The sequence below is a fragment of the Aspergillus eucalypticola genome (genome assembly GCF_003184535.1).
Source record: "Aspergillus eucalypticola CBS 122712 chromosome Unknown BO83scaffold_9, whole genome shotgun sequence".
NCBI classification, from domain to species: domain Eukaryota; kingdom Fungi; phylum Ascomycota; class Eurotiomycetes; order Eurotiales; family Aspergillaceae; genus Aspergillus; species Aspergillus eucalypticola.
Genome location: NW_020290283.1, coordinates 840,668 through 860,452, shown reverse-complemented (window position 1 = coordinate 860,452; position 19,785 = coordinate 840,668). Strand labels below are relative to the sequence as shown.

At 50.3% G+C, this 19,785-nt stretch overlaps 8 protein-coding genes across 8 annotated transcripts; 4 read left to right on the top strand and 4 right to left on the bottom strand.

The window, feature by feature from the left end:
- Positions 1 to 142: 142 nt before the first annotated feature.
- Positions 143 to 1,774, bottom strand: BO83DRAFT_248100 (uncharacterized protein). Its single transcript, XM_025527020.1, has 2 exons — positions 1,558 to 1,774; positions 143 to 1,493 (listed from the first exon to the last, which is right to left on the bottom strand). Exons 1-2 carry the CDS (start codon positions 1,638 to 1,640, stop codon positions 320 to 322), a joined length of 1,257 nt encoding a protein of 418 aa, XP_025389399.1. The 5' UTR covers positions 1,641 to 1,774; the 3' UTR covers positions 143 to 319.
- Positions 1,775 to 2,471: 697 nt separating this feature from the next.
- BO83DRAFT_407501 (putative MFS transporter) lies at positions 2,472 to 6,121 on the bottom strand (the record flags this gene model as incomplete). The annotated part of the gene is made up of 10 exons (XM_025533971.1): positions 5,753 to 6,121; positions 5,565 to 5,665; positions 5,361 to 5,508; positions 4,272 to 5,309; positions 3,766 to 3,896; positions 3,665 to 3,710; positions 3,397 to 3,599; positions 2,849 to 3,297; positions 2,530 to 2,777; positions 2,472 to 2,491 (listed from the first exon to the last, which is right to left on the bottom strand). The coding sequence occupies exons 1-10, from the start codon at positions 5,946 to 5,948 to the stop codon at positions 2,472 to 2,474; spliced, it is 2,580 nt and encodes an 859-aa protein (XP_025389398.1). The 5' UTR covers positions 5,949 to 6,121.
- Positions 6,122 to 6,982: 861 nt separating this feature from the next.
- On the bottom strand, positions 6,983 to 8,560 carry BO83DRAFT_397986 (phosphotransferase family protein; the record flags this gene model as incomplete). The annotated part of the gene is made up of 7 exons (XM_025533222.1): positions 6,983 to 7,131; positions 7,291 to 7,464; positions 7,522 to 7,561; positions 8,033 to 8,228; positions 8,249 to 8,273; positions 8,329 to 8,419; positions 8,441 to 8,560. The coding sequence occupies 7 exons, from the start codon at positions 8,558 to 8,560 to the stop codon at positions 6,983 to 6,985; spliced, it is 795 nt and encodes a 264-aa protein (XP_025389397.1).
- Positions 8,561 to 10,216: 1,656 nt separating this feature from the next.
- BO83DRAFT_310250 (glycoside hydrolase family 32 protein) lies at positions 10,217 to 11,888 on the top strand (the record flags this gene model as incomplete). Its single annotated transcript, XM_025527432.1, has 2 exons — positions 10,217 to 10,609; positions 10,668 to 11,888. The coding sequence occupies 2 exons, from the start codon at positions 10,217 to 10,219 to the stop codon at positions 11,886 to 11,888; spliced, it is 1,614 nt and encodes a 537-aa protein (XP_025389396.1).
- A 276-nt stretch (positions 11,889 to 12,164) lies between these two features.
- On the top strand, positions 12,165 to 13,796 carry BO83DRAFT_436609 (lactate 2-monooxygenase). Its single transcript, XM_025535973.1, has 4 exons — positions 12,165 to 12,432; positions 12,515 to 12,536; positions 12,599 to 13,241; positions 13,294 to 13,796. The coding sequence occupies exons 1-4, from the start codon at positions 12,224 to 12,226 to the stop codon at positions 13,629 to 13,631; spliced, it is 1,212 nt and encodes a 403-aa protein (XP_025389395.1). The 5' UTR covers positions 12,165 to 12,223; the 3' UTR covers positions 13,632 to 13,796.
- A 292-nt stretch (positions 13,797 to 14,088) lies between these two features.
- Positions 14,089 to 17,822, top strand: BO83DRAFT_247975 (lipase family protein). Its single transcript, XM_025527018.1, has 2 exons — positions 14,089 to 14,556; positions 14,614 to 17,822. Exons 1-2 carry the CDS (start codon positions 14,197 to 14,199, stop codon positions 17,635 to 17,637), a joined length of 3,384 nt encoding a protein of 1,127 aa, XP_025389394.1. The 5' UTR covers positions 14,089 to 14,196; the 3' UTR covers positions 17,638 to 17,822.
- Positions 17,823 to 18,465, top strand: BO83DRAFT_247976 (uncharacterized protein). The gene has a single exon (XM_025527019.1). It carries the CDS (start codon positions 18,008 to 18,010, stop codon positions 18,359 to 18,361), a length of 354 nt encoding a protein of 117 aa, XP_025389393.1. The 5' UTR covers positions 17,823 to 18,007; the 3' UTR covers positions 18,362 to 18,465.
- BO83DRAFT_426132 (uncharacterized protein) lies at positions 18,384 to 18,780 on the bottom strand (the record flags this gene model as incomplete). The annotated part of the gene is made up of 2 exons (XM_025535256.1): positions 18,384 to 18,569; positions 18,667 to 18,780. The coding sequence occupies 2 exons, from the start codon at positions 18,778 to 18,780 to the stop codon at positions 18,384 to 18,386; spliced, it is 300 nt and encodes a 99-aa protein (XP_025389392.1).
- Between the last annotated feature and the right edge of the window lie 1,005 nt (positions 18,781 to 19,785).

Here is a 19,785-nt window from a genome sequence, read left to right as displayed (position 1 = left end):
AAGTTCGAAAGAATAAAAAGACACAAGCTGACAATACAGCGCCACAAACCACACACTCTTCGTAAAAGGAAAACTGTCAACAATCAAGCATCATCGTTGACAAACACGGAAAAGAAGCAAAGCACTATCGTCCATGCATCAGGGTATCTGCTAGGAGAAAACGAGGGCACCGTTTGGTTCCACGGGACTGGACTTGGGTTTTAATCGGCGCGTGTGGTCGATTTTTCTCTTGTCTTCGTTTTTTCCCCTGCTCTTCTCAAGGAGGCCTTTGTTCCATTGAGATATAGCAAATAGGAGTGAAAGGGATAGGTGTGAGATGTCATGACTCCTCCTTCAGTCCGCAGATATCTGTCCCCAGGACTCTATCGACCATGTACCAGAATTTCCAGTAGGTATTCGATTTGTCGAAATCGAATGCTCCGTCTTCGCGGAGTTGAGGTCCATCGCCCACAATGTCACCTGTGAACCAGCTGAGAATAGGGATGGAGCGCAGCACTCGCTCTGTGACCGTAGGCTGAGGGGGAAGGGCTTCTGTAATGGGTCGGAGCTTCGTCCGACGCACCGTCGGGATATGCGTCATGAAATCTGATTCGGGCTTGGGTTCCTTGACGACTGTGCGCTGCTGCAGGGGTGCCGGTTGCTCGATGGCGGTGGCTGTTGCGGAGCTGGCGGTGGGGGTTGATGATGATTCCTGGGACTCCTCTTCATGGGCGTCGAGGATACTGGACAGGTTATTCGAGGCGAAAGATCTCGGCAGTGTATGGCGTTCCTTGGTGGCTGTGTCCTTCGGTTGGAGGAAACTCGTCGAATGCGACGAAGTCAAAGTGCGAGGCGCCGCCTTCGACTGGAGACGAGTCGCCTCCGTGGATCCTTGTACGATAGGGGCATCCTCCGCAGGTCCCTGGCCATGATACAGCTCACAAAAGACCAAATGGCCATCGATTTCCTGCGGAGAGTAGAAGCACGCGCGATCGGCCGCTGTCGTCGAATCAAATGTGACTTTAATCCAGTGAAATCCGCCCGCATAGCGCTTCGATTTGCGATTCGCGTCCGCTGATAAGTTCGCGCGGATGACCACATCACCGCCGCTCAGGAGCTGCGAATACCCGTTCAAAGCATTGGGGTCGGTCCGCGGATAGTCCTCACAGATGAACCCGCGAGAGATCCGCTCGTACTTGTCTATCACTTTCCATTCGAAGTCCTTGCTCTTGTAACCGTATAGTATGCACTCGGTTGCGACTTTCTCTGTCTGCTGCTTCCGGGCGTTGTCGAGGTTGGAAGCGGAGGATGACTTGGGCAGGGTGTTGCTGCGCGCTTTCTCCTCTTCTTGTTGTTGGGCGAATAGACGCCCGAATTCTGCTACATTGGGGTTTTCGCGCTTTGCTGCCGGCGTGCCGGTGCGTGTGCGAGATCGGGTATGTTCATAGCGGGCGTTTCTGCGCTTGCCAAATGGGCCGGATTCTTCGGGGGGTCGGCGGGGGTTGCGAGATTCACTGGAAAGGTGATGAGATTGGGTTGAAGTGTTTGGGGGAAAGGGTGCAATGGTGTACGACTTACTCTTTGTAAACGTAGCCCCAGGGCAGGAGGTTACCCTTCTCGTCTCTGGCGCGCTCCTCCGGAGGAACGAAGTGATACTCCATTTCGGAAGATAATTTGGATCGCTGCTGATATACTAGATGTAGGCAAGAAAAGAGATTTTCGGGACTGGAATTATCTCGTAAAGGAAGGAGGATAATAGGTGACGTTTGGATGAGAAGAAGCGGCCTTATGAAAGGATCCGTTAGATGGAAGCTGATTTCCGTCCAAAAGTTTTGGGCGCAACAAACAGTGAGTGTTAGCCCGGATACCGTCACGTGAGTCGCTGCGGTATGGACGGCGGATCTTGACCGCTTCAAGTCGCTTTACCCCATTTAATCATATCATTAATATCTAATATGTAGTCTGGGCCTCAGTAGATGTACCAAAAGGTCCTTCATTAGCTAGTCTATATGTTTTTAGCACTAGTACGGCCTGAACGGTACCCATCCAACAAAGTTGTTGTCAATCTACTTTTTCACCCATCCGCCCCCGTACAATATATACCAGTAGATACTATCACTAGTGGCCCACTATGTTAAACCCTACTGATCTCAGTTTCATGCTAGTCCATCATGATCTACGACTGTCCTGAGCGCATCTCGTCCTATAATCGCCCAGGTGATAATCCTAGGAGATAGCGCCTGATGAAACAGTTCTTCCTATAAGAAATGTTCAGTAACCTCAGCTCATGCGGCAAATCTGCGCAGGCCAGCATTCCTGAACAAAGCATGTTCCACAGACTACCAGCAACTATGTCAAAGATGCCTCCTATAACACTTAGATGACATACCTCGAATTTTTATTCAAGTTGCTGTTGCCGAAGAAATGTAATCCTCCCAACATCACCATCCAAACCACATACATCTCCAAACTCTCCTACTTCAACCCTTCTTCTATCCACATAACCGACGAACTCCGTCAACGGACAAGACAAGCCAGGTCCAGACTTACAGTATGACAGCGGCACAATCTTGTCATTTATATTTATCCGGAGAAATGTCTTGTTCATATTGTGGCCAGGATCTGTTGGCGAACAGGCCATCCGTTCAAGCGTGACCCGACCGCCCATTGGCATCACAGTTGAGGTATACCAAACGCGGTCCTCAGCCCGATGTGTGCCGGGAAGAAATGGGTCGTACATTCCATCTCTCATTATGTCCAGCGCAGTCAAAAAAGGAGCTATATCCCCGTCGTGAACACTGTCACACACGTTAGACTCTTGGTCTCAGCTCCCTTGGTTTAAATTCGAGTCACCTCCAATTTGAAGAACATTGGACCCGCCTTGGGCCCCTCTCGCAACAGATTCGCTGTGGCATTCAGCCAAAGCCAGCCCATTGCGCCCGCGTAAGGATTTCCTGGGCCTCCACGATAGTATTGGACCAAATCACGTCCGTATTTAAAATTCCTCCAATCTTCGCGCGTGAAGACATCGCACCAGGGACTCGAGCCCCGTACAGTCGTTTCAAAACCACACATTTCCTGCATGCTAAAGACCTCCCAATTGGTGAACCCCTCAAGTCCACGGTTGCCCTCCTCAACGAGCAGTCGCTCCGCAATAGCCGGGATATACGCTTGCTGAAACAAAGTGAGCATCTTGATGCCGTTGTCATGGCCACGATCTTCGTCTTCTAAGTATTTTAGACAGGTATCTCCCGGTGTGAGTGTATCAGCGCGGCGATCAAATGTCTCCGGGATTATCTCTAGAGCGGCCTTTCCGACCTTTCCCAGTCAGACCCAAATAACCTCGAGGCAAAGTGTTGGGCTGTTTCGATGACGCGCTCAGAATCACTTGCCCAGAGCTTTGTCTTCACATCAGACGGGATGAGGTGCCCGTAACGGGCTGCGAAACGTACTCCAGTTTCGAAAGCTTGATGGAGTGCCAGCGTATGGGCCGGTTGTGGTCAATTGCTCAAAGTCTCGTTCTGGATGGCTGGTGATGTAGGTCCAATTGTTCAGGAACGACAATGAGCCGTTCAGCAGAATCCCTGCTTTATGGATTCTATCCAAAAGGGCAAGATGGCCTGTAGCCATGGTGAAATGTCTCGTTAGTAATATCCAGAGACTCTCCTAATGGCAGATAACTTACGGCCTCCTGCAGACCTGGTTGGATATCTCGCCGCATGGCGCGACATCTAGTCGTCGATTAGTGCATTGGCATCTTGGATGAAAAGAGTATCTATAAGGTACCATGTGTATCTGGTCGACTGTGCAACTGCCTGATACGTCAAAGCCCTGTAGTTCATCGTCTCCGGCGGATTTCTCGACCCAGGGCCCATATCCACCAAGATGTTTGTGAAGATTCCAGTCGTCATGTTGCTCTATACATGGACTTTGAATCCAGGCCCTCCAGCTTGCGCCAAAAGCTGATGAGAAGACAGATTCACGACAATTTGTACTGCGCGACAGACTATAATTATAAGAAAGAATTCCTGCCACCGCAGTGAAGAAAGATAATGTCAAAGAGCTAAGCGAGAGAACGTGGACCATGGTGAACACGGACCTCCCGACGTCACGGGCAGATGCATTCAATTAACATTGAGATCTGTAAAAAGATGGATTACAGGCTAATCGAGATGTTCGACAGACGGCTAATCAATGCCAAGAAACAAAGGACGAACGTCTGGTGTGTCCCACAGCCATGGCAACACCGAGATTTGCTCGCATTTTGAAGATCTGCGCAACATATCAGGTACTATATCTAAACCGAGGATTTCTGTCTCCCATTTCCTCAATTTCTTCTTCTGACATCCCTACAATCTTTTCATCTTCCAGTCCCTGTTCTCTGCGCTTATTCTTCCCATGATAGTACCACCACATAAGACCATACACAACGCCTGCAAATCCAACCAGCGACAGAGTCACTGCATTGCCTCGAACATAACGCGGTGCTTCATTCGTCTTGTATAAGAAAGGAGACATGACGCCGCTGACGTTGCCGAAAGTCAGTTGCAGCCCCGTGGCGAATGTACGCTTTCCATAACGAGGAAGAGTGGTCGGAAGCCATGCGAGAGGTAATCCGACAGCCACATATAATCCTAGGGCAATAAGCAAGGCGCCGAAGTAGTGTACTCCTGACGAAGAATCCGATATCAGGATTCCATAGCCAACCACTGATATTGCAGCAAAGATGCAAGTGAATACTCCGCGACGCTGAGTTCTATCACTCGCCCAAGCAATTATCAGATAACTTATTGCGCCCACCGCATAACAAGGAATCGTAAGAGCTTGCACTTCGGGTGTTGTCCACGACCCCATGCCCTGGATAATGGTTGGGAGGAAGGTGCTGTACCCGTATAGCATAGTGTCGACACCGAATTGAGCAATGCAGAAGGCGTAGATTCTCCAGTCCAGCGCACCTTCTTTGACGTCTGCCCAGTGAAATTTTTGGGCGGACGATGTTTGGCCCACGTCGCGACGACGGAGTCGAACTACTATGGCCTTCTCCTCATCATCCAGGTAATAGGCTGTGTCGAGGTCATCCGCAAGAAAGAACCAGGATAGGCCCCCTAGTATGACGGTTGGAATGCCTTCTATGATCATGATCCATCTCCAACCTCGTAAACCGGCGACGCCGTCCATGAAGCCGATGCCGTAAGCTAGAAGTCCGCCAAATGCGCCGGCAGCGGCTGCACTGCTGAATAGGTAGCCTGTGCGCAGTGCTATTTCACGCTTGCTATAGAAAATAGTGAGATAGGTAACCATTCCAGGAAACAGTCCGGCTTCCACGACGCCTAGATCTGTTAGCTTGGGCTCACATCACCAACTCATGGTCTGTGACTAACCTAGAAGGATACGACAAGCGATGAGGCCTCCATAATTTTGGGTTATTCCAGTGAGAGTCGCTATGATGCCCCACATAACCGATATCGACGCGATGTAGCGTGATGGCCTGAGCTTCTTGATAACCAAGTTTGACGGCACTTCGAAGAGCTATACAGTATCAGACGTTGCGTCTTAGCCACACATATGTGCGAATCCAGACATACACAGTAAGTTACAAACAGAATAGATACTGCAATCTGGTATTGATCTCCGACCAGGCCCAGATCTTCTTCCATCCCATATAGACGGGCATTGCCAATGTTGACTAGGGCTTGTCAGCAAGCATGCCAATCATTCGAGTAGTCATAAACTGGAAGTAGACTTGCGAAGTAACATGTATAGGAAGACATACCTCTATCAAGAAAGCTAAACAGATATAAAAGAACGACAAAAGGAATGATATGTAGGTCAATCTTGCGAATTAAGTGCTTCTCCCGTTTCTCATCCACTAATGAGAGAGCCGAGTCATTGCTATCACCGCCATCCATCGAGCCTCCAAACTGAGTTGGAAATCTAGGATCAGGCTTCTGTTCTTCTCGGTATTCCATCTTTGCTGTCGGAGTCTATTTCGTCATCCAACCTTGTAAAGGAACTGCATACGGGCCGAGATTTGGTCCCAACTTCCCGTGGACGATGCAGTAGATCAATGTTCAGAATCCAAGTAGATCCATGTTACACATGATAATCAAGAGACACAGTCTGTACAAACCCTGAATTACTGATCACGATGGAGGTGAGGTGGGGGATTATTGAAGCAGAAAATGGTGGCGATCTGGTGGGTGGCCAAGATTCGCCAAGGTTCCAGCCCGGCTGGGTTTTGACTTTAGTCTTCGCGGGCCTTTCCACCTGCAAACCCACAACCTTACTTGGAATACGCTCAAAATCAGTGGCTCGAGATACAATACTAGGAGTATGATAGGATTTAGTTCGCCACAAAATACCCATTCGGGGAATCCGTCGTTGCCAGCTACCGAGACTGTGCGGATATAGCTCCGCCGTTGCACTCATCCGGATGCAGATCATGTTGAAAACAAGGCGCGGAGATGACGAGAAACTCTATCATGTGCAAACACAACAGACCAACAGAGCGGATCTACTCATAGCCAAACCTGAAGAAGAATTCTGGGATATGGTTTAATGCAAACAGTCAACCACGAAACTAGCCCATCAGGTTGTGGGTCAAAAAAGCAATGGCTGACTTCACAATGATGACTGCCCCCAGGTTCATTGATCCCATGATAGTGCCTGTTTGCTACGCGAACAGAAATGAACGGTGAAAAGGAAATGCATCACTAGGGGAAGGTTCAAAGTGGCTGCTCAATGGAGCCACACGGGCCTCCCGAAGAGGAATCTGCATGTACAAAGTGTTATGAATGATGCTAAGCAGGTCAGAACTTCCACGAATACCCATAACTGACATAACAATGTAGCGCGAATCCGGGCCAATAGAGCCGCTATAAGTATCGAGAACGAAACACAGATAGCAGTGCATTACATCGATTGATCGCGGGTGGCATGCAGTCTCAAGCTTACGTCCATCTCTCTTCAAAATCAGGGAGAGGGGAAAGCGGTTTGAGTTGTTCTAGGTGTTCTCTAAGTAGAACCAAAGCCTTCTTGCCTCTTCCTCAGATATTTCTTCGGTTTCTTTCTCGATGTATAGCTGGAAGAGCTCGGCATGTCTTGCCTGGACCTTCTCGAAGTCAAGCTGAGGGGAAATCCAACCTTCATCATCTGTCTGCAGCAATTACTGTGTGTAACCTTTGAGTGTCTGCCAGTCCTTGTACCGGGACAGCTCCATCTTATGTTTCGATGAAGCCTCACGTGTGATATGATAAGGACATTGCCCAGCAATACCCATCTTGTTTCAGCTTGCAGCAAGCTGAGTGAGACAGTCACGGAGGGGAATTATTCCATCCTTGGTCGTGTTCTCTGTGAACATGAATAGATACCTGATTGCAGAGTCAACTTGAGTCATAGCCAGGTACGATCTCATGTGGTTTTTGACCAGCGATGCTTCGTAGCACTTCGAAAGCAGAGCTTGTTCTCTCTCGCTGATAGCAAAGGCTTATTCGTCTACATCCATATTTTCGAAGTTTGAAGGTAATTACGGCTTGACCGCACCGATTTCATAGCCATCAGGTGGGGCAAGAAAAGAGGGCCACTGAATTTGCATGAAAGCAGGCATAATTGAGGTGAATTACCAATCAATGACATTGACTATAGCTGTCAGGTCCTGCTCAGAGACGAATATGTTACCCATCTGAAGATCGGTATGCCACAATGTAGGCTTGGCAAACTGTTATAGAGGTGAAAATCCGCCCAAGTGTGGTATTAGCTTCTTAGCCATCGTGAGGATATCGAAATGTTCAGATTTGGTGCTGAAATGGGGCGTACAAGGGGTGAGCGACGAATGTTGTAAGTGCGCAAGACCCCGTTCGACCAATCCAAGGCCAAGATCTTCGAATCCCTGCCCTAAGGAATTGCATAGTTTGAATGATGCTCTGATGGCAGACCGATAACATACATGGACCTGCGTGAGCTCTTTCACTCAGCTGTGGAGAGCACGAAGCATTATATGCTGGGCCGACGCAATAGTCGTCGTTCATTGGGACAAATAGGTCCGGTTCTGAACGTCTGAGGGAAGAAAGTACATATTTCCATAGGCTGGAACCTCCAAAGCTGCCAGCTGGCTTTGAAGCTGGACCAAACATTGAACAAGCCTGAACTGTTGCAGCTGATTCATTTCGCCCCATACCTCGACCAACTGTCTTCCGCAGGCCCTTTCCATCAGAATATACTCGGACCCAACTGGATTCGAGGCTTCTGAGCTCCAGCCAGTACCCTACACACTGGGACAGAGGTATGAGACCTCACTGATAGAAGTAGGTCAGCTTATGCAGTCTTCGAGATGAAGGAAGTCGACAATACCGTATTTCATGACGGCTGCTTCGGATGCAGTGCTATGTTGTGGTGGAACAACCCTAGGACATGGAAGTTTCGCGATAACCTCCTTTCCATTCTCTGCAGTCATTTATAAGACCTTGTTAAATCCTTCCTCCATCATCTTGTCGATCCTAGAGATGGGTGAAGAAACATGGGGCAGCGCCGAAACAAGGGCGCAAAGAGCATCCAGACCAAATTTAACATATCTTTTTGACATCTCATGCTTCTCATTGACTAGAGACCGACCATTTGTATATTCAAACAGCTGCTCGTGTTGGATAGGCTTTCCTAAATGTAGCGATGGCCATCAGACCGGCCTGCTGGAGGAGATCTATGTGGAGCATACCGCGACACGTTAACGAGAAGCTTCTACATGCAGATTTTGAAGCAAGGAAGGTAATCTTCAGGGACCATGACCGTACTCCATGCATGGTGAGTAAAAGGGACAACGGTCACTGATTCTTGGGAGCACCATCATTCGGTTGTCGAGGTGGTGTCCCGACGCCCTCCCGGCACCGAGAATGCCCCTTTCCCCGTCTCCCTCCAGAAACATCCTGGTCATTTGTGCCCCAGGCACCCACATGTTGTCTGTTCAACGTGTGCGACGTCACAAACATCTCGACTTCGTCCAACCCTCCCAACCACGTATGAACAGGGATAAATGCTTTAGGTATTATGGAAAAGCAATCATCCCATCGGTGGAGCCATGACATACTTTGGGCCTATTGACCAACTGAATTTCTAGTGTCTAGGTGCCAACACTGTGCGCAAATATTCGGCCTCTTTCCTGACCCAGCCATCTTTCTGCAGGCTTAGTGCCGGTAATTATGGGGACTGAGGCAAGAATTGGTCAAGCGCAATCACTCCTCCTCTCATACGACGAGGATTGTCTTTACCGACTAGTCGTGATATAACACATGAGAGAAGCGGAAGACTCTTTATTTATTTTCATGCAAATAGGATATTAGAAACCTATCATGGTCGAGCAAAGAGCATTTTCGCTGGTTGGTCTCAATGGTCATGCTCAACCAACTACTTATTTGCTAATGAGACTCATGGGGGAGTGCTTTCATCTCCATCCACAGAAGCCTAGGACTCCAGCCCCGCCATGAGACCCCTCTTACGACCGCCTATACGAACACGAACAGCAACTTCTTCATGCAAGGGTCTTCGCTTGAAAGTTCTCAGTTTTGCAACACCTACACCGGCTTACTCTTTCGACTCCGTTTGGGCCTGACCAACGCTGTCCCCGATGTTTCTCCGCACTCGGCAAAGCCCCGCAGTCCGGGGCCAATTGAAGGGTTTGTGGAGTGGGCACCAGGGGTATACCGATGCCATACTCTGCAGTATCTAGTCAATTTCGCCGAGCAAAGGTTGAAATTTCACCGAGGAAGCGTAGACCGGTGGGCCGATATTCTCGGTCTAGGAGCAGGTATCCGCTCAATCCCGAGTGTGGTCCGTGGTACAACGTCAACAACACCCCACGCGGGGAAATGCATACATCCCTGAATGACACACCCCGGATTTGTGAAATACAACCGATGCCGATCACGCAAGTACAGCCGACTCACTGAGACAGCATATATGTGGACGGAAAAGGAGAGGAAATCCAAATTGAAGTAAAAAAGAGGAAGTCAGCGTGGGTTCACAAAAGATATAGGTCAGCTACGAAGTGGATGAGGCATTAAAACTCAGTTCGGCGTCAGGATGTAGTAGAAGGTTTGTGTATCTGGGCACATTAATGCAGGACCCCACTCCATTCAACGACAGACTCGGAGTCCACTGGCGCACATATAAACCCGGTCATTCTATGCCTGAAATTCCAGAGACAATCCTCAGTCACAGCGCGGTTTTCTCAAAGGGTTTGTTAGCAATGGCTTCTCTGTCGAAGGCCCTAAGTGTTTGTATGTTGTTGGGCATTACACATGCCTTCAACTATGACCAGCCTTATCGTGGTCAATACCATTTCTCGCCCCAGAAGAACTGGATGAATGACCCCAACGGGCTATTATACCACAATGGAACCTACCATCTGTTCTTCCAGTACAACCCTGGTGGCATCGAGTGGGGAAACATATCATGGGGGCATGCTATCAGTGAGGATCTCACCCACTGGGAGGAGCAGCCCGTTGCACTTCTCGCCCGAGGATTTGGCAGCAACGTCACCGAGATGTACTTTAGCGGAAGTGCTGTTGCCGATGTCAACAACACGAGTGGCTTTGGGAAGGACGGCAAGACACCCCTAGTTGCCATGTATACTTCCTATGTACCTACCCATTCCCGGACCATTTCTAGCGTGCATATCACTAACAGTAGCATCCTAGTACCCCGTTGCGCAAACATTGCCGAGTGGCCAAACCGTCCAAGAAGACCAGCAATCACAGTCCATCGCCTACAGTCTTGACGATGGTCTAACATGGACGACATACGATGCCGCCAATCCAGTCATCCTCAACCCTCCCAGCCCTTATGAAGCTGAATACCAGAACTTCCGGGACCCCTTTGTGTTCTGGCACGACGAATCCCAGAAATGGGTGGTTGTCACGAGCATAGCCGAGCTGCACAAACTCGCGATCTACACTTCCGACAACCTCAAAGACTGGAAGCTAGTGAGCGAGTTCGGTCCTTACAACGCGCAAGGCGGAGTGTGGGAGTGTCCCGGACTTGCCAAACTCCCCCTTGACGGCGGAAATTCCACAAAATGGGTCATTACAAGCGGACTGAACCCTGGTGGTCCCCCAGGCACTGTCGGCTCCGGAACCCAGTACTTCGTGGGAGAGTTCGACGGAACCACATTCACGCCTGACGCCGACACAGTTTACCCAGGGAACTCCACCGCAAACTGGATGGACTGGGGCCCGGACTTTTATGCCGCAACTGGTTACAATGGCCTCTCGCTGAACGACCACGTCCATATTGGCTGGATGAACAACTGGCAGTATGGCGCAAACATCCCCACCTACCCCTGGCGCAGCGCCATGGCCATTCCCCGCCACGTGGCCCTAAAGACCCTTGGCAACAAAGCAACTCTAGTCCAGCAACCCCAGGAAGCGTGGCCTTCTATCTCGAACAAGCGTCCAATCTATTCACGCACATTCAAGAATCTCTCTGAAGGCTCCACCAACACAACCACGACCGGAGAGACATTCAAAGTGGACTTGAGCTTCTCCGCCAATTCGACGGCCTCGGCATTTGCAATTGCCCTCCGAGCTTCCGCCAACTTCACCGAGCAGACCCTCGTTGGCTATGACTTCGCCAAGCAGCAAATCTTCCTTGACCGTACACACTCCGGAGACGTGTCATTTGATAAGACCTTCGCGAGCGTCTATCATGGACCCCTGACGCCGGATAGTACTGGTGTAGTGAAGTTGAGTATCTTCGTCGATAGGTCCAGCGTCGAGGTGTTTGGCGGCCAGGGCGAGACAACCCTGACGGCTCAGATCTTCCCTAGCAGTGATGCGGTTCAAGCCCGTCTGTTGTCAACTGGTGGAACTACAGAGGATGTCAGAGCTGACATTTATAAGATTGCTTCGACGTGGAATTGATGTCTTGTCTCTACATGTGGCAGCGTGTGTGGCTGTTTGTTGTTCTATTTGAGGTCTAGCGGTAAAGATAGCAAAGACGAATTGATATTTTTTCCTCATGGCCATCAATAGTAAAACCACTAGGTACTTTGCATCTAACTAGGTACCTGTAGGAATGACGTCAGCAACACCCCGTATCGGGTAATGATCAGGATCCCGAGGCATGGCTGGTTCACGTGCCGATTGCATGAGGTACAACACTATCCGTGAGGGGGCTCCTTCTGCTGTCAGCATCTGTTCTTCCAAGTGAACCTTTTTGAATTTGAAAAGCAATATCTTCTATTTACACGCGCAATATGTCGGAAAACTACGGCGACTATCAGACTGAGATCTATGGCCGAGGAGCATTGACAGGCGTCTTGCCTAATGTTACTACTGATCCTCGATTACTTGAAGAACAGGCAAAGAAGGCCCTAGGCGATCGTAGCTTCAACTATGTGGCCGGCGGTGCTGGGGAGAAGGCTACAATGGATAGCAATCGGCTGGCTTTTCGACAATGGAAGCTGTAAGTTGATTCGTCTCCGCCGCGATGTTGCTACGTAGAGTTCGGGAGACTGACGCGCATAACATTTGGATGTTTTGAAAAGAATCCCGAGGATGCTGAAGCCGGTTAGTAGAGTTCAGTCGGTTCCTCCAAGCACCAGCGCTGACCAATGACTGTGTCCGCGTAGATGAATGATCAGAACCTTGCGGTAAACCTTTTTGGCCAGAAATATCCAACTCCTCTTCTCATGGCGCCGGTCGGCGTCCAGTCGATTTTCCATGATGATAAGGAGTCTGGCCTTGCAGAAGCCTGTGGGAATGTTGGGATCCCGTATATCCTCAGCACCGCGAGCAGCAGCTCGATTGAGGAAGTCGGACAGGCTAATGGAGACGGTAAAAGATGGTTCCAACTTTACTGGCCGCGAGACGATGATATCACGCTATCATTGCTGAAACGCGCCAAAGACAATGGGTTCTCCGTCCTGGTAGTTACGCTCGACACTTGGTCGCTCGCTTGGCGACCAGCGGACCTGGACAATGCCTACGTTCCGTTCATACGGGGCGTCGGCAACACACTTGGTTTCACGGATCCCGTGTTCCGCTCGAAATTTGAGAAAGAGTCCGGTTCGACAGTGGAAGAGGACATTGTGGGGGCATCTAAGTCATGGATCTCCCAGGTATTCTATGGTCAGCCGCATGCGTGGGAGCAAATTGCATTTTTGCGAAAGAATTGGGATGGTCCAATTGTACTCAAGGGCATTCAGCATGTGGATGATGCGAAGCTCGCCCTTGAGGCGAAATGTGACGGTATCGTTGTTTCAAACCATGGAGGTATGTGGCAGTCGCTCTCCAGCGAAGGTTCTTTCTATTGACATGTATACAGGTCGACAGGTTGATGGTGCGATCGGCTCACTGGAAGTTCTCCCCGAGATAGTTGATGCTGTTGGTGGCAAGATGACAATTCTTTTTGATTCAGGGGTTCGCACTGGAGCAGATATCATCAAAGCGCTTTGTCTGGGAGCGGATGCTGTCTTGGTTGGCAGGCCGGTGATCTATGGGTTGGCAATCGATGGAAAGAACGGGGCCGAAGCCGTGATGAAGGGGCTTCTGGCGGATCTCTGGCAGACCATGAGTCTGTCAGGGATATGTACCGTGGCCGAGTGCACCCGCAACAAGATCAGGAAAGTTGTGTACCCTGGAGATGGGAAGGCAATGTTGTGACATGTAACATATTATTGGCCGGTAACGTGAAGATGCCCGATTGAGGGAAAGATCAGATGACGGAGTTTGGGGAAGGAATGAGGGGAAAACTGGAGCCTGTGGGGTAGCACCAAATCTTGATACTTGTATACTTGCTTCGCGATAATGAATTCGCGTCGCGTTTTCCCCACAGAGGGGGAAGGAACACTACCAGTGTCCGTCATAAGTTAGTCGCGTAGGGGGGTGGATTCTGCCCGAAGATGAAGCCGAAGACCCAAGTTTTGTTGGGGCGATCCCGCAAAATCACATGCCGGCTCTCAACCGCAGCCCCTAATGAGTGATTGCTTATTCGTCGCCACCGGCTACTGATCTACATTTCTGTCTGCCGGTCAACCACTGCAGGAACCAGTCTTTGACTGCTACGTTCAACCGCTGATCTGGTCAGGCACCTCTTATCGGCCAGTATTCTTCGAATCTGTACCTGCACCGCTGTTCATGTCTCTGACCTGAGACCAGTGCCTCATGGCTGCACAACATCCGCCTAATGGAAACCAAGACAGTCTCAACCAATACTTGAGGCCCCGAGATGTCTAGATTCTTTGGTTTCGGGAGGGCGAAGAAGCAGGATGTCGAAGAACAAACGCAAGTAGATGTCCTCCGTGACAATGGTGCCGCTCATGTTCCTGCCACGTCGGGCTTACCTCTCCTTCCTCGTCCCCTGGCATCCATGGTGTCGTTCATGACGCAGTCGACTTCCCTCTCTCTTCGCCTGGGAACGTTTGTCGGAGGTCTTGCGCTTGATAGTGCGAAAGCGACGACGTTAACGGGGCTTGAACTCAGTAGAGCCATGATTGAAGGCATACTGACTCGAGCTGGACGTGATGTCGCCATCAGGACCAGCGGAGAGCATGGCAAGGCAGAAGCAGAGTCGCTATTAGAACGAAGCGTGAGTTTTCGTCCGAATACTAATCCTGCATCTTTATAAGGCTAACAGAGGACTTAGTTGGCCACTTTGCACAAGACAGTCACGTCTGCGTCATTCTTTGCAGCTGCTTCATTCCATCTTTCCTCTACCACACTCTCTTCTGCTGCCAACATCTCTCAATCTCTTTTGTCTACCCTCGACGCTATCCTTGGCTCTACGGAGTCGTCGAGGGCGATTGCTGCCATCATTACCCTCATTAGGAGGGAATTCAGGAGTCCGCATACCGACCTTGGTACTGACAAGATTGGTGTGGGCGATCTTCTTGTTGGCTGTGTTGGGTTTGCACTCCTGCAACGCTGGGGAAGGACAAATACGCAAAGACACCTCCGCGCAAACAATGGAGAGGAAACAGTCTGGGATGTTGTTATATTGGATAATGGGCTGAGGGCAGATGTTGTCGGTTCACACCAACTAGAAATGGCGACTATTTCTTATGATCAACCACACGATAGCATGAATCGCTCGTCATTCATATCGCCTGGAAATGATGAAGAGGTTTTCGATGCTGTACGAAGACCTGCAAGTACAATCGATCCCGATGAAGTCCCGTACCTCTCGCTTCCCCCGGGAGATCAACATCAAGTGTCAGACGAAGACATCCGCTTATACATTATGAAGCAACTCCCCCAGGGCTGCCGTGCGTCTATCAGGACGGACTTGGTCACAGCACGTACAATTACAGTGGAAGTTTACGACGACGCCACCGCAGAAATCTCCCCACCACCAGGCACAACGATAGTCAAGGAGACTTTCGGTGATGAGCTCGATCATAGGCATACAAACGGGCCACAGGTTCCCAAACATACTGTGGTATTCCGCACAGCTTTTAATAGCACCCGAAGCTCCGATGTGCGACCTTCCAGGTCTGATTTGGCAGTGAATCATGATGACAATGATATGGAGGACCTAAGCGAGCATCAATCACTGGGGAACACCAGGGATGAGATGCTCAACGCCGACAACTCATTACATGGCATGCTTTGTGTTGACAGATACGTGGGTGTAGAGCCCAGTGCAAGAAAACCGCAACTCATCTCCCCGAAGAAGCAAGCAAATAAATCGTCGAGAGACTCTCATGAGAAAGCTTCAATGTCGAAGCTCACGCCGAAGACGAAGCCTATACCATCGAACAAGAACTATGCTGGTAAGTTCTCAAAGACGCCTTCTTCGTCAGAGAACCTACCCCAGCGCGGAAAATTACCAAAACATACCAATTCCACGAAAAAGCTCGACAACTCGCCGGTACCACACAACCGCGAGTCTTCAGCATCCGTGGCAAATAGAGGCTTACCGAGGATACCATTGCAAGGACATCGAGTGAAATCCGCCCCAACTCCTACGTCATGCCCATCCCACGATACTAAGCACGGAAGAAATTCCAGAACAGAAAACTATATGATACATGAGAAGAATAATGAGTCATTTATGGCACACACGGATGCTTATACTCGGCAATCAATGGACCTACGACCGGGAACGCCAACTCCAAGGAGGGCTCATGTACGTAGCAGCAGCTCTATGTCCTTGACTAGGTCAGAAAGTGATGTGGCGATATCCCTGAACGACGATTCTCGGCCGGGATCACCTGTACTCTACCGGCAGTCAGGCTCATTTTCCCCGAGTCTCTATTCGTTAGCAACCGCCGGCTCCGAAACATCCCTCATATTGGCTCACCGTGCGCGGAAAAGTGCATACGACGACATAGAAACTATTCGTGCGCTCAATCGGGACGGTACCGTCCCGGGCATCTTTCCGGAAAAACACTTTGTGCACAACATCAGACGTTTCTGTCGCTTCTCTTCAGCTTCTTACGGTTCGAGCGCACTCAAAGTTATGGGTATCCCACGGACGACGCAGGTTCTTCCTTACCAAGAATCATACAGTCCTGAGCATAGCGAGTTCTCGGACCATGCAGGCCTACCAGCTTCTACAATCTTGTTATCATCATATGTGGACCCTGCAGGTGGTACTAATGCTGCTGGAGAGACAGAGAGTGGCTTTCCTCTAGTCCATTACCTTTTTGTGGACCATGAGTCTAAGGCGGTAGTTCTTACCCTGAGAGGGACATGGGGCTTTGAAGACATCCTTACAGACATGACGTGTGATTACGATGATCTCGAATGGCAAGGTAGAAGTTGGAAAGTTCACAAGGGCATGCATGCCTCTGCAAAACGGCTATTAATGGGTGGAAGCAGTCGAGTTATGATTACGATTCGGGCGGCGCTGGAGGAATTTCCTGATTATGGTGTGGTGTTCTGCGGTCACTCACTGGGAGGGGGCGTCGCTGCACTCCTAGCAACAATGATCGCAGAGCCAAATAACGACAGTTCTGGGACATCGTTCACTACTACTTCCTACCAGTCTGCGAAAGGAAATTCACGTCTGACTGGAGGCAATGAGGGTGACAGCAGCGCTGCCCTTTCCCTTCCTCCTGGAAGGCCGATACATGTCTATGCCTACGGCCCTCCCTCGACTATGTCCCCCTTCTTGCGCCGTGCGACGCGCGGCCTGATAACGACAGTTGTCAACGGACAAGATGTGGTGCCTAGCCTCTCACTAGGCATTTTGCATGATATGCATACGGCGTCACTAGCATTCAAAAGCGATGTCTCTAATGCTAAGTCTCACGTACGGTTCCGCGTCTGGGAGGGCCTGAGGCAGAGTATAGTCAACAAATTCTACGTCAATGAACCGCCTATCCTTACACACGCCGGGAATGACGTTGGGGAAGATGCTTGGGCCTGGGATACTCTGAAGATGCTCAGAGACGAAATGCGTGCTCCAAAGCTGATGCCGCCGGGAGAGGTATTCGTGGTTGAGACTATGCGTGTCCTCCAGCGGAATGCTTTTACTGCCGACATGGACAAGGATGGCTATCCATTGCTAGGCCGGCCCGCAACAAGAGTGCAACTAAAGTTCATTCGAGATACTGAAGCATTATTCGGAGAATTAAAGTTCGGCTCGGGCATGTTCAGTGACCATAATCCGGCGAGATACGAAGCCAGTCTCGCTGCTCTTGCGCGAGGTATCTTGGACAGTTGATACTTTCGCTTGAATATTTGCTCATCTGGCTTGGCAGTTTTTTCTATTGGTGTATATATATTGGGATATAGCGCGATTTACTGGCACTTGGGATGAGATATCATACAAATTCATAGATTTCTTTCGGCTCTATTCACCTGCACCTGACTGGTCGTGCCGGTGTACCGTTGGTGGCATTGGTGACCCAAGTTTAGTACTCATAGTACTGGATGTGTTACTTCGTAGACGGTAGAAAGATGTTTTGACGTGTACAAACCCACAGTGAGGCCATTGAGCCACTTTAGGGTCGTCCAGTATTTGGTGTGCAAGCGACCAAACATACCACAAACTATTTGCGCCATGTAGGAGATGGGCGACGGTTGTGAGCATTATGATCTCTCCTTCCAACCGCTTCTGCACAGGTCTGCTAGGAGCCCATCGTCTACCGTCGCAAAGCGCAGCGGGACACGAGGAAGCGAAGATCCCACACTTATTTGCCCTTCGGACGCGAGTATGTAGCCTTGGAAGAGCGGGCTCTGTCCCTTGGCAAAGGAGTGCTGGCAAGCTGCATTACCGCCACGACATAGTAGAGCCAAGCAGCGCAGAGGGATCAAAGGCTCAAAGCGGCTTTCTGACAAGGGGGCTGTGTAGATTGGCGTCCTCTACCAACACCACAATAAGCATCGAGAACGACATCCTGACAGCCCGGCTTCACGAACCACCTACCTGCTTGCTGTACTCCTGAACTTATCGAAGAATTCCCCTTATTACTTATAATTCGGTGGCTCCCTCTTCGGCCCATCCATATTCTTCAGCTTTCTTTCCTCGATCTTCACGTCCAAGTCACGGAGCTGCTTCTCAACGAGCTCCTTCTTCGATACCAGATTCTGTCGCATGCTTCGGAGGCCGTCGATTCGGTCGTCAATGGTAACTTCTTGGGTTTTTTGGGCTTGCTATATACCATAACCACAATTTTAGCACTTGTAATACCCCATGTGGACCAGACATAATAGCCAATAACCGCTGAATGTAATGATTAGAGAAAAGTACCTGCGTAACCTGTTGCCCGGTCTTAATGCCAGCGCCATAAAGCGAACCAGCAATCGTAATGACCGTGACAGCGCCCGTAAGGACAATCCGGCGAATCTTCTGATTCGAAGCCATGAATGGTAACGTCAGAAAGAGAAAAGGGGACCAAAAAGAACAACTGCCCAAGACTTGGCCTTTCTCGAGATCGAAATAGCAACAAAGAAAGTTGCAAGCAACTCCGAAGCTCCGCGGCGGACCACTTGAAACTGCCACCCATCCCCGCCTAGCCCAAAAGAGGTTAGATTGAGTGTATTTCCCTTTGTCCCGCTCATCGCGTCAAATCACGCGTGAGCCGCGTTTACTTTTTGGATTTGATATCCTTTATACTACCCTTCGGGTTGTTCTTTATCTATTCACTTACTGGGGTTTCATTCAGGACCCCGCTCATTTGCATTGCCTCCTACCAGGCCCCGTTCATCCTTTCCGAAATATCGTCCACCACCAATGTCGATGCGCTGGTGAACTCAAGTTTATGCGTTGATGCGCGACTCGATCTGATCAACATGTCTTCTCGGGGGTCGATCCCTCGCCGACGGCGCCGGTCTGATGACGGCGATGGTGATGATGTGGGTAGTGTCAGTGAGAGAGCTTCCTCTGGGCCGATGAGGGGTTCGCGCACGTCGTCGCATCGCTCGGGCGGTAGTAAACGGCTACGATTGAGTACTGAGGAGCCTGATGTGGAAGACGAGATGGTAGAGGTCGGATATGAGGTGGAGGGACAGGACTTTGGGGGTCGGGGGTCAGAGGAACTGGGGGAGGACTCAGACGACGGTCAGGGCATCCGGGATGAGGAGCTAGAAGAGGAAGCGGAGGACGGGTCGGGCAATGAGAACTTGAGCGATCAGGGGGGTTCTGCGGTCAGCCAGGACGAGGAAAGGGAAGCATCCGAAGAGACGGCTGATGGCAACTACGAGTCCGCGAAGGACGGCGCCCTGGACGATAACGAGGCCCAAGCGGGAGCTGCAGAGGAGGTAGAAACTCTGGGCGATGTACCACAAGAAGGGAACGATGAAGCTTCTGAGGAGTCTGAAAACGCCGAAGATAACACCGAAGTGAACCGTCCTGCGAAGTCGACCTCTG

Bases quoted from the DNA above. Each gene is read 5' to 3' on its own strand.
- BO83DRAFT_248100 (XM_025527020.1), bottom strand. From the start codon at position 1,640: ATGGAGTATCACTTCGTTCCTCCGGAGGAGCGCGCCAGAGACGAGAAG. The intron at 1,494-1,557 runs GTAAGTCGTACA...TCACCTTTCCAG, and splicing joins TGGGGCTACGTTTACAAAGA to TGAATCTCGCAACCCCCGCC.
- BO83DRAFT_436609 (XM_025535973.1), top strand. From the start codon at position 12,224: ATGTCGGAAAACTACGGCGACTATCAGACTGAGATCTATGGCCGAGGA. The intron at 12,433-12,514 runs GTAAGTTGATTC...TGTTTTGAAAAG, and splicing joins GCTTTTCGACAATGGAAGCT to AATCCCGAGGATGCTGAAGC. The intron at 13,242-13,293 runs GTATGTGGCAGT...ACATGTATACAG, and splicing joins CGTTGTTTCAAACCATGGAG to GTCGACAGGTTGATGGTGCG.
- BO83DRAFT_247975 (XM_025527018.1), top strand. From the start codon at position 14,197: ATGTCTAGATTCTTTGGTTTCGGGAGGGCGAAGAAGCAGGATGTCGAA. The intron at 14,557-14,613 runs GTGAGTTTTCGT...CAGAGGACTTAG, and splicing joins AGTCGCTATTAGAACGAAGC to TTGGCCACTTTGCACAAGAC.
- BO83DRAFT_247976 (XM_025527019.1), top strand. From the start codon at position 18,008: ATGATCTCTCCTTCCAACCGCTTCTGCACAGGTCTGCTAGGAGCCCAT.